Source organism: Macadamia integrifolia, unplaced genomic scaffold, assembly GCF_013358625.1.
Source record: "Macadamia integrifolia cultivar HAES 741 unplaced genomic scaffold, SCU_Mint_v3 scaffold1019, whole genome shotgun sequence".
Lineage (NCBI taxonomy): Eukaryota > Viridiplantae > Streptophyta > Magnoliopsida > Proteales > Proteaceae > Macadamia > Macadamia integrifolia.
Genome location: NW_024868056.1, coordinates 45,384 through 58,168, shown reverse-complemented (window position 1 = coordinate 58,168; position 12,785 = coordinate 45,384). Strand labels below are relative to the sequence as shown.

The 12,785-nt window shown below is 37.6% G+C and overlaps 1 protein-coding gene across 3 annotated transcripts in view; it reads left to right on the top strand.

Annotated features, from left to right (window-relative positions):
- The window catches only part of LOC122062400 (regulator of telomere elongation helicase 1 homolog), a 37,093-nt gene extending 32,442 nt beyond the window's left edge, over positions 1-4,651 (top strand). The window contains exons 23-25 of one of the 3 annotated variants that reach the window (XM_042626017.1): positions 1,208-1,287; positions 3,326-3,398; positions 3,771-4,651. In XM_042626017.1, the coding sequence (XP_042481951.1) occupies positions 1,208-1,287; positions 3,326-3,330 (85 nt within the window). In that variant the 3' untranslated portion in view covers positions 3,331-3,398; positions 3,771-4,651. Of the gene's footprint in view, positions 1-1,207; positions 1,288-3,325; positions 3,399-3,474 lie in introns of all 3 variants that reach the window. The other 2 variants (XM_042626016.1, XM_042626015.1) reach the window with 2 other exon arrangements.
- Positions 4,652-12,785: the final 8,134 nt, after the last annotated feature.

Here is a 12,785-nt window from a genome sequence, read left to right as displayed (position 1 = left end):
ACATGGCAACGACAAGTTTTGGGAGAGATACAGATAACACAGTATATACCAACAACAACTAAGAGACAAAGGTTAAGCATGTGCATGTGTCTTTACTTAAGTGTATTGTAATGGATGTCAATAAAGAAAGTCAAAACAAACAATTGATAAGAAATATAGGATAGCTTGGAAACATCCAATTTGGAGTAGGACCACATTTAGCTTAGTTTATATGCAAAGGATGCACAGCAGTGTCCAAACGAGTGTTATGTCCGACAAGAAGGGTGGACCCCCAAGAAATCTACTGGGATGAAGACAAATTACAGAATCGAAAGACAGAAACACTGAAAATGGGCAACTATCTAATAGGGAAAGGCCTGAAATCCAATTACTGTGTAACCAATCCTGCTTTGGACATGCCATCAGCCTGGCTATTGACTGATATCAATCTTCAACTGAAAGAAATATTACTGCCCAGAGAGAGGAATCTGGCCCTTATCATAAGATGCAAATGTCTTCCAAGGCTCCGCTTGTGCGGACTGGACCACTTAAGAGTAAACAAAGTTGAATTGTCCTCCACGATCAGATCTGACCACTTAAAGGCCTTTTGAGGCTGAACTTCATCACCAACACCTTGTGAATCTGGAACAATGTTTTATTTTTTATTTTTTCCCCTTAAAACCGTATAGTACATAAATTCTGGGTTGCTTGTTTGCAATGGGCAAGGCACTATCTCGAATCCTTGGTGGCTATTGTTCAGCTCTTATTTGCATGTGACTTTGAATTTATTTCCAAAACAAGATATACTTCATGGCACCAAATTCCCTTAAACCATGCAGTTTGAGTGATTGGAATGATTTGATTGTTCAGATTGGATGGTTTATTCACCAGTCAAGTGTCTTGGAGGACCTATGTTCCTTGAATTGATATTGGTGTTGGTCCGACACTCAGTGGTTCAATTGCCTATTCTAACAGTACACTACAAGAGTTACTTCAGTTGTTATTTCTGTCTTTGTTGTTTGAAGGTTAATTTTCATTGGCTAACCAATCATCAAGAAAAAAAAAAAAAAAAAGAAAAAGAAAATTTCAGCTTATGATCCATCTTTTCTCTGAGTGGTGCTCATTTTCCTTCTTGTAATGCACATTTGATTATGATATATCGAAGATATAAATAAAGAAATATAATTCCATCACCACAAGGTCTCATTCAGTTTATCATTTTTGGCAGATTCAAGGATTATATCCCTGAGAAGTATCGGCCTATTTATGAGCAGCATCTTAGAATTCATGAGGCTGCTAACCATGGATGTAAGAAACTATTTCCTTGTTGGTGAAACTATCTGTTTGGCTAGGCATTAAAGTCCTCTGAGATTTCCTTCCCTTTTCTATTTTATTTTCCTCTTTTATGTCTTCCCAGAATGCATAGCTTCTGTATGTTCAATTGGTTACCCTGTTCAGTCCATCGCCAAGTATGCTGGATTATTTAGTTCAATATTCGAACAATCTGTGATATCTAAATTCTATATATGAAATCAAATGATTAAAAGACTGGACCGTATTTCCATGGAAACAGCATATCCTTCACAAAGTCAGGCAAAAAGCTTGAGAAAATATTAGTGATTAACTTTTAGAAGACCTATTGTTTGAAATAAAGAAAATGAAGTACCTCTATAATTTCCTAAGGCTCCGTTTGTTTCGCTGTAAAATTTTACATACTGGAAAATTTTCCATTGTTTGTTTCTAATTTGTATATAAATTTTCAATGTGATTACTTATGTTACAAATAGCCCTAACTGTTGGTTCAGTTATTTTATAAAAAAACCTGGTGTGCATCTCATAATTAGAGATTGAGTCACCTTACTACATGCAATTGGTTCAGTTATTTCATTGAACACACTGTCCGCATCTTATGACCAGAGATCGAGACACCTTAATACCCATGAACACAGAACTTCTACCTTCACACACCACTTGTAAAATAGAACTGGCGATTGGTAGAATAAAACAACATTAATCAAAGAGAGATTGGTTGCAACAGAAGTCCATCTAGGAAGACCTGAGAAACAGTAACATATCCGAAATCCGTAATTTCTTCTTCAAAGATGAAGAGGAATTCAACTCTATTGTACCTTCCTCCCCCTGTTAAACCATGCCTCTGCGTCTGTACCCATGGTGAGGGCTGCCATAGATCTTGGATCCCATCGCTATGTTCTCCCCTCTGTTTTCTGGTTATCATTTGGAGTAGGATTGTTAGTTGAATACAAGACAGATGTTAAGGGTCACATGGAGAAGTTACTGGAGAGAGAGAGAGGTTTTAGTATATATTGATCCAAAATCTGGCCTCTTCGTAGAGCTGATCTGCAACTACGGTATCACCAGCCACCCCAAACAGCCATCCAAACCTTCCTCTAGAGCCCAGGGTTCAATGTTGATCAATCCCAGAAGTGTGTATACCAGGTGATGAATGATTTGCTGCATTATGCAAGAGCGAAAGTGACGATAGCAGAGATGAGAGGAAAATGTCAAAGGGGGACGAGGACAAAGAAGACGATGAGAAGATCTAGTATTCGATCAAGGACGCTGACAAAGCCGCCCATCCTTATTCCACCCTTCTCGAACTCTCAAAATTGTCGAGCAATCACTTGAAGCGTTTTACGGGCTCTTTTACCCCTCCATTTAGCTGTAAAATTTTCAATAGTGTTTTCCGGTAAAAGCATTAGATTTGGTAATATTTTCCACGACAAATTAAAAAACAAACTGCGGAAAACTCAATTTTACTGTAAAATTTGTTTTACCGGCTCTTTTAAGCTGAAACAAACGGAGCCTAAAGGTAACTGGTATTAGCAGAAAAATGATTACTCAAATGTCAGAATTGAGGTTCAAGCTTTGTTACCTGGACACTTCATGTACAACCAGGGTACTTGTGTCAAGGTGAACAGACAACCGAAAGTTAGACACTTTGATATAGCTGTGAAGAACAAGAAGAAGAAAATAAGTTATCTTTTGGCATATCAACACGCCCCTTGACGTATGATACCCATTTCTGGACTTGTCTCCATACCTCACCCGATAGTCCAATACCCATACCTGAGCCATGCAATATAGGACTCAACTGCAATGGACATTTTGTTGAATGGCTGAACAGATGAGTTCACTTTTGTGTAGTCCCAACGTTTTGTGCTTGAAAATATTTTAGGTGATGTTACAACCGGACAGAACTTGATTAATAAAAAAATTCATCACCAGAAGACTAAATAGTATGTCACTTCATCATTTCAATTACATCTGTATGAAAAATAGGCTTAGCAATTTCTTCTTTTTTTTCATTTTTACTCTCATCCTGCAGCTTAATTCATTTAGAGTTTGGATATCTTGGTGTTTGGACTTTCTTGGCTAAGCTGAAGACAGTCTTGATTCAGGTATGATCTGTATTGTGCAGTTAATTACTGATCTGTTTACATAATATTTGCTTATATGTTATAGTTTGACTTGTAGGGTAGTGCTGGGATGACATGACTGATATTTTGTGCTTCCTCACATGGTCACATATTAGTCAGAATCTTCAAGCAGACAATTATCTGTTCAAGTTGGAAGTCTATCCCAATGCATTTACGTGAATTACCTTATTGTTTATTGTCAATGGGGTTTGTGAAACTTAATGTGATGATTTGGGGCCACAACTTGCAAGGGACTCTTGAAGGCTGAAGTTTCTGTGGTCTTACCAATCTGGATGTTACATTTGATGAGATTTTAACATATTGGAACTGTAAATTGAACTGTATATATAACAGGGTGGACACTGATACAATTCGGCTAGCCGGAGAAAATTTAATAGATATCCTGGTGAGAAGATAAGCCATGCATGGTGCTGGTCGCATTCCTTTCTTCACATTCACGGGCAGCATCAAGTAAAGAAGCCAAGCAACAACCATCAATTAATTGGAAACTGAAACTGGCTACGCTGTAGGTGTGGTGCTTCACAGTGGATATGGAGGATGTTTTGTGGTGTTGTGCAGAGTCAGACAGGTATTGCTGACCAACAATAGAGTTGATGAAAGGTATGATGGGTGGACACTGATGCAATTAAGCAAATTAATAGCATGAATCCTGATGGAAAGATGAGACGTGCAGGGTGCTACAGCAATTACTTTTCCCACTTTTGTGGGCAACATAAAAAAGGAGAGGGGCAGGGGCAATTAACACCCTCTAATTATTTAGATAAATGAAACTAATGATACTGCAGGTCTGGAATGGTGGTGCTTGTTATGTGTTGCTGACGGATGGTGGTGATGGAAGTAATTTCGGGAGTCATATAATAGTATGTGGAGCGGTGAGCAGAGCTGGTGGAGTATTTGGAACCATCACTATTACCAGTTCGAAAGAATGATGAAAAAGATCATTACTATCATTAACTGCTAAGCTGGGATCACTTTCTCATTATGTATACAAAAGATGTTTGCTGCCTGAAGAATTTGGGTTTCATATGGATGCCCCTTGGATAAGATACGTTCAATTATTTCTGGCATGAGGAGAATACTTGTACATTGATAAGGATTGGAGCCGCAAGGTAATTATTCTTGTACAAATTTGTTTTTGCCAACCATGTAACATTTGAATGTAATATTTAAAACTAGTATTGAATATTTAAGATGATTGTGAGACTATCTATGCATGATGTGTTTGAATATAGTGCTCTTAGGTCTTCATTCTAAAGTGATAATGAAACAGGGATATTGAGATAGGCTAATGCAGCACTTGAGAGTATTGAAATATGAAGTATCAGGAAAAACTAGTGTAGTCTGCTTTCATAGTGTCAAATAAAGATAATTAGATGATTCAACTGTGTGCAATGATCTGAGTGCCGCAACAGAGTGATAAGGAGGAGCTATTCTTTTTTTTTTTCACTCCGAATATTATCTGGGACCGGGGGAGCCCTTAAGATATTATTAAAAAGACAAAAAGAGACTACAGGGGGGGACTTAACCTGTCTTACCCCAATACAACAAACAGAAGCACTTGCACTCTTAAAGCACAACCAAAAAACAGAATAATGGAGATTACAAAGAACTTGTTTTGCTTTGGGAGGCTGGATGATGCCCAGGCTAAATATCCATCTCCCAAAAGGGAAGCCTTGCCTCTTGCTCAACTAGCAAATCAATTATGCAACTTCTGAAACATGAGACAAAAGTGGCCAGGGAAGTCTTACGAGAAGCACTCATGGTCCGAAAGCTCAGGTTTTGGCCGAAATTTTGTTGTACTGACCCGGACCCAGATCAAACCACTAACCGAAACCCAATTGTAACTAGTTTCTGCCAGTTTCGATGAAATCTCCACTGTTTCAAATGGTTTGACCATTTCGGTTGGACCTTTCCTATATAAATACCAAGTTTTGTGGGAAACAAGTTTTTTTTTTTGGGGGGGGGTGGTGGTGGGGTCACACAAACAGAATGTATTTATGTTGAAATAAGAATTAAGTATAATCAGTTGATCGTCGTTGTGTCAGAAACAATGTTCTCTTAGCAATGATTACAAAATGAGAAATCGGTTCAGAACTTGTGACAACCTTGCATTCGATGGCCACCTTGTTATATACATTCAAAAAATTTCTCGCCTCACTTGAAAAGCCAAAAAGTATTATCTAGTCCAAAAGTTAGGCATTGTAGAAGTTCTGAATTGGTGTAAACCTCCATCAAGGACTATCCTTGTCGTAATGCATACTCCACCCCAAAAAGGAGTGGGAAACATGTTTTGTTTCCTAAATTTGGACACAGATCAGAGGGGTTTCGTGGGTTTCGATTGGAGTTCACTTCCTTGGCCCAAAAACTGTATTGTTGAAACAATAATTCTAAATTGGATTTCCTAAATAGAAATAAACACTCACTCAATAAACAATATATCTTTGATCTCCTTTATACTATTTAGAAATATTTTGAAACAATAATTCTAATTTAAACATGATGCTACTAAAGAGTTCCAGATTGCTAACATAGAGAAGAGGGTAGGATCCCATTGAGATATCTACCTCTAATATAATTTTTAATGTATTTAATGTAAAATAACTCTTATTTTCTCCCAAGATTAGTTAATTAAACAGAGTCCCTCCACTTTAACAACACGATGTAACAATCTTCAAGGCATAGTAATAATAACTATTACCACCCGAAACTACATAATTTCATGTACAAAGAATCTATGGCATTGATTAGGATCATAAAAATTATTTTAAAGATATTTAAAAAATCTTTTGTAAACTATTTACAAAAATATGCCACCAGATCCGGATTTTGTCAAATCATGTACATACAACTTTCTCCCCGATATTCTCCATTATGGGAATTGGATTCATGTGTTGATCATATCTTTTGCACACAGCTCGACACCATGAAACCAATGCAATAATATGTAGTCTAAATCTCTAAGAGATATCAACTATTAGTACACCAAAATCCATAATATCTACCTGCTAGGATAAGGACCTCTCCAATTAGCAGACCAATCATAAGCTGGTTATGAGAATCTTGTTGCTTAAGCATCCGGCAATATTCCATTTAAAATCCCAATTGGCTTTCGCTTTCACGTCTCTCTAAAATTGCAATCATGACAAAATCTTGGTTTATTTAATCATCACGGACTTCCAAGAACACGAATCATCATCAGACCAATGTGCACTCGTATGTATACTCACAGTTGTTTTTTGAAATCATCACTCAAGGATCACACAGTGAATTAGAAAACCACGTTTTTTTTTACTCGACTTGTCCTTTTTGAAGCTTCGTGACTTGGGTGAGCCAAATCTATTCATGATGAGTCATTTTTTCTTTCTCATCCTCCTCTTCTAAGTGGTGAGGGAGTGAGTCTATGTTTGTTGAGCAAAGTCATTGTAATTTGGGGGTTTTTTCGAGCTAGGGTGCTGGGAGAGTTTTTTCACGGCTGCTTGGGTGTAGTCTCTATTCTACATAGTGAAACTTCTTCTTCTTCATCCGAGGATGTAGCACACTACACCAGTGTGCGAACCTCATTAAATTTCAATATTGTGTGGACCTATGGATTATTTATTTCCGTATTTGTTGGTGTTTGCCTAATAGTGGAAAATCCACCTGATCTTAAAGAAAGTGGAAGGCCAGTAACCTGAGCTATTGGCCTGCCGGTCATAGAGACCGAGCTCAAACCATCAGATCACCTTCTCTTTCTCTTTTTATTTCTATTTCTCATGGTTCTTAGAAAGAATGCTTTTCGTCATTGAATACCTGCCAGATGAGACATCATGGGTAAGACTTGATCCTCTTGAGCTGAACACAGGATGAGATAATTAGGTCCGAGGCTCAAACCCATGTATAACCAAGCCTTCTTCATATAATTTTATTTGGCTAATAGGCAACAAAGTTAAATTAAAAAAATAAATAATACAAGATAAACGTCAAGTTATCCATAGCCGGCACACATATAAGCAAAATCTCAGCATAGCCATCCGTAGGGGTAAGCCTTCCTCACATAATTGCATTTATCCAGAATGATAGGAGCGATTATTCTCTGCAGTGAGTGTGGCGATGTGGTGAGCATGGGATGACTGAGAGCATTCGAGCACATGTCCCGAGGTCCTCTCGATCATCCGATGTTCACCATACCGCTGCACTCACTGTAGAGGATCTTCACACAAATGATAGGGCAAATATAAATATTTATATTAAACCATGTGCATATTGAGTAGTTGTAGCTCCTTATAACACGAACTCTTTATTTCTAGTTTTCGATTCTTCCCATGGTACAAAGTATCCGTATGATCATATGGGTCGTATCGGTCATATAATATGGTACCGACCCATCATGGGCCTTTCTCTCTCTGTCCCTCTCTCCATTGTAAATTAAAAATCCTATCGTCGATCAATGTCCTTTTGAAACTCAAAATCCTACCCCAATATAAACTAAAGATATCATCCTCCTCTCCTTATATACCCCTCCGATCCCCCATCTCTGATCATATTTTACGCCTTATTTCTTTTTCTTGCCTATCTTAACTTTTTCCTTTCATTGAGTTCCTCTGAAGGCATTGAAGAGCAGTAAGTGTGTATAGGTGTGATTGTCTGGCTAGAGAAATCAACACTGCTTGTATTATTTGAATTCCTCTGGAGGTATTTTTATTTACTTCACTCTTCTTACTGCTTTTTGGAAATTTTATAACTAAAATAGGCTACCAACGATAGCATATTTTGCCCATGAATGGTTGGTTATATTTAAGAACTCTTATTGTAAAAATGGAAATTATACAGCTTTGAGGAATCATAAGCGATAATGAGTAGTACTCAAATCTCCTCCTTCGAGTAGGAGGATATCCTTTGAGAATTCAGATCACCTCTCTTCGATCTGGTACGTTAGTTCATCGTGTTCCAACTTTCCATGCCTTACTTCTCAATGATTTCACTTGGCGTTGGACCCATCATTGGTTTCGCGAACGGCATCCAAAGGGGTTGGGGAGGAATACCAGAGGGAGGTAGGGCGGTGTTGCGGGGCAGAGTGAGGTTGGGGAAGACCAAAGTTAGGGCAGGATTTGCAGGGAGAGAGAGGGAGAGGATTGTGGATGGATGTAGGAGTAGAAGGCACAAAAATCCTCTGTGGGGAGGCAGTGAGCATCGGACGGCTGGCTGGGGTGCATGCCAGAACCCTCCCAGCCGTTGGATCCTCACTGCCACTCGCTGCCAGCCATAGAGGATTTGAGTCCGAGTAGAAGGGAGTGCAGATTAGGTTCTCCTAAGAGCACCATTCTATACACACAGAATCCAGCCCTGTTGTGGATTCCAACTAGATTCCATGTGTGTGTATCAGAATTGTATGGGAACTTGTTTGATCCATTAGAAGGAAAAATGGGTCCCACTTTTTTTTTTTGTCTTTTTTGTCTCAAAAACTTAAATGATAAAAAAAGGGAGAGGGTTAAGTACGCCACCGGTGTAACATGATGGGTATCATTCAGGAAATGTATGGGATCATTTCAAAAAACAAAAGAAAGAGATATAGTGGGCGCTAGCTTGCAGAATACCCAACCTTTTCCAATGAAAGGGAGAGGGGTAGGTAATCTATTATAAGTGGAAACTAACATCAAAGGAGAGGAGTTCATCTCCTTGTACAGGTGATCTGGACAAAACCTTATCTCTTCTCATTCAGTACTTTTTCTCTTCACAATATCATATAATATTGCATTATTTTCTCGCGCAGGTATTGAGAGTTGTGATATATATTGATGGCTTCTATTGTGGATTGGTCCCAACTTAAACCTGAACTCATGGAACTCATCCTTGATTGGTTCACTTGTCTCTCCGACTATCTTCATTTTGCTTCTGTTTTCTCTCCGTTTGCTCTTCATGGAGATTAGTTACAATTGGTAATTGATGTCCTCATTTGCTTCCATTTTTTATGCGTCATCCGGCCAATGACATCACTAAAACATGACCCTTCTTTAATCTTTCAAATCGCAAGATTAATGAGCTCCACATCCCAGAGATTCATGGAAAGTGGTGTTGTGGATCTTCTCAAGGCTGGCTAGTTGCAGTAGATGAGTCCATAGGAGAGATTTAGTTATTCAATCCAGTCTTAGGAGGATGTATCCCGCTTCCTTCCCTTTGCAAATTCTCCTGTCCTCAACACAGCTTCGACCTTGACTATCCAAGCAATAAGCATTACATCCACAAGGCAATTCTATCTTCAAACCATTGTAGAACATCAGACTATATTGTAGTGGCCATTGTCACTAATCGGTATTCGTTCGCTTACTAGAAGTCAGGAATTGATATGTGGACTACTATAACATCAGAACAATGGTTTCATTTTGAAGATATTATATTCTACAAGGGACTACTCTATGCTGTTAGTACTACCGACCTGTTGTAACTTATGACTTCAGTTCTGAACCTCCAATCGGTCAGGAAATCACTGTTAGGACTCTTATGTGGGCTTAACTGATACTGATTGACCTATTGGGCACAAGAGGATAATGACCACTCTAATTAGGAAACTTCTAGCCCTATTATATTGTGGGAATGGAATATGGTTTAGGGATTCTATTATATATAGAATACTGACGGTACTTACAACTGTTACTCTCATAATAATATTTTGGGAGCACTGCTTTCTCACAAAAGCTAGTGTAGAGACAGAGAGAAGATCCCAGAGTAAGAGGCTGCAAAAGATCTCAGTAGAAGGACCCATATTACGTGGTTCTCCATCATAGTTCGTGGTGCAAGCGTCAACATTGATTTATGGATTTCATTCACGCTCAACGGGTATGTGATCGGTTTCTTTCTATTATTCATTCTTGTATTTTATACACTATAGGTCATTCAAATGATTCTAGGATTTAGAATCATTAACAATTGGTATCAGAGCCTACACTATGATGCTAGAATCAAGAAATTAAAAAAAAAAAAAAAGGTTTGGGTTCCAATTTATGAAAATCATTGTCTTACTCTAACTTACAGGTCCTATATGAAAAAACTTTCTTCACAAAAGTTGTAGAGCACGAGAAGATGGTCGCGACAGTATACTACAAATCATTAGAAACCTTCGGACGCGATGGCACATGCCACTAGAAATCGATTGTTGGAGGAGAGAGAAATTTTTTTATTAAAAAAAAAAATACGGCAGCAAGTCATCGTCGGGTCAACTCATGATCAACCCTGTTTGACTCGATCAAAGGTTGATCAGGTCGTTGACCATTTGACCCAGATTTGACCCGAAACTAATATACCCGAACCAGATTAGAACGCTTGGCCGAACCGGTTGGTTTGGGCAAACTAGATTGATTTTGATCTATTTTTTTTTACAACTTTAAATGGTTTGTATGGGCAAACAATGAATAATTTTTCACCCTAATTTTTTACGTTGAGTCCAATTTTTTGTGCTCTTCGTTTTATTATATTATGAACCTAGTTTTGGCCAACTTTTATGGTATGTTTTATATAAGTTACAAGTATGGGTGTTTAATGATTCTTCATAATTTTTCTATTAATTGGAAGAAATAAAAGAAAATCAACTCATACATTACTTGCATATCAAAATATGAACTTATTTATTCTTAGTAATAATAGTTCATGCTTTTGTTTGTAAATATTTTTTTTTATTCATGCTTAAACAATCCCACTTTTAGCTGCCGGAATGAATTTGTAGACTATTACAGTAAGATTGGATGGTATCCACCAAAGTGGTAAAATTCAACCTTATTGTAATGGAATACAAATCAAAGGTCTTCTTTGTTTGAAAAGACAGAGAATAATAATTGGTAGCAAGGTTGCTAATGTTCATCCAAAGGTGAATAATATCAAAGAGAAGTTAAAGTTAAAGCAAGTGTAAAAATAGAATAGGGATTTCTCAATCTAGAAGATAATGTCAATCCAAAGATGGCAGTAATTTTTCATAAGTTGGAAGAAGTCGCGCATTAATAGCAGAAACTTGAGTGGACCAGTATGTTTCAAACCCAAAGGTCAAGAATGTAGTTCTGATTGCCACTCTTAAAGTAATTGATGATTGAGCATTGTAATGCTTAATTTTGCTAATTGTTACATGCTTATTTTTTTACATATATGTCTGTATGTTAAATAGAATATTCTTTATTGAAATATTCAATGGGATGTCTTCTAGTTTTGGTGTACTTGATATTCCTAAGTTTATTAGGGATAATTTTAATAAATGGATGGAAGACTTAGAAGTCTACATAATTCTCAAGGACCTAGACTTGTGTACTAGGACCACCAAACCAGCTGAATCTACTGTAACCAGTACCCAAACTGAGATAGGGGATTATGACAAGTGGGTCACTACAAATAGGAAGTCATTGACTGTTATTAAAAGTGCTTTGCCTATGTCTATCAAGGATAGTGTTGCTAAAAAGGACACTGCTTCTGAGTATTTGACTGCAATAAAAGCTAAGTTTGATAGCTCTAAGAAATCACAGGCTCACGACCTCACAAGCCAATTGACTGGGGCTAGATTTGATGGAGTAGGAAGTGCTAGAGAGCATATACTAGAACTGATTTCACTAGGAGACAAGATCAGAGGTACAAGTATTAACTTTGATGATGACTTCGTGGTCACCATTGCTTTGAACTCTCTACCAGAGAGCTACAAGACTCTTAAGACTACTTATAATACATTGAAAAATAAATGGGGTCTTGATAAATTGATCACTGTGATAACCCAGGAAGAAGGAACAATTAATAGGACCAAAGTTGAAAGTGCCTATCTTACTCAAGGTAAGACTTTATTTTCTATGGGATCTAGTAAAGGAATCAAGAAGTTTTTTAAGAAAGAAAAATTCACTCCATTTAAAGGAGGGAAGAACAAGAAGGGAAAGTAAAATTTCAAAGAATCTGGGGGACAAAAAGACATAAGTGGCATAGAGTGTTTTTGGTGCAAGGCCAAAGGACACATGAAAAAGGATTGTTTTAAGAAGAAGACCTACATTGCGAAAAAGAAGGATGATAGTATGAATCTATCCTTAGTATGTTTTGAATCTTGATTGATTAATGTACCAATTGATTCATGGTGGTTAGATTCTACATTATCTATTCACGTCACTCATTCCTTGCAGGGGTTCCTAAGTAGGAGGGTGCCAAGCAAGGATGAAGTGACGGTGTTCGTGGGCAATGGAGCTAGAGTTGAAGTGAAAGCCATATGAACTATTAGATTGTTTTTTCATTCAGACTTATTTATTGATTTAAAGGATGTTGTTTATGTTTCCTCTATGAGGAGGAATTTGATTTCAGTTTCTAGACTTTGTTTAGATGGTTATTCTGTTAGTTTTAATCAAGTTGGCTTTTGCT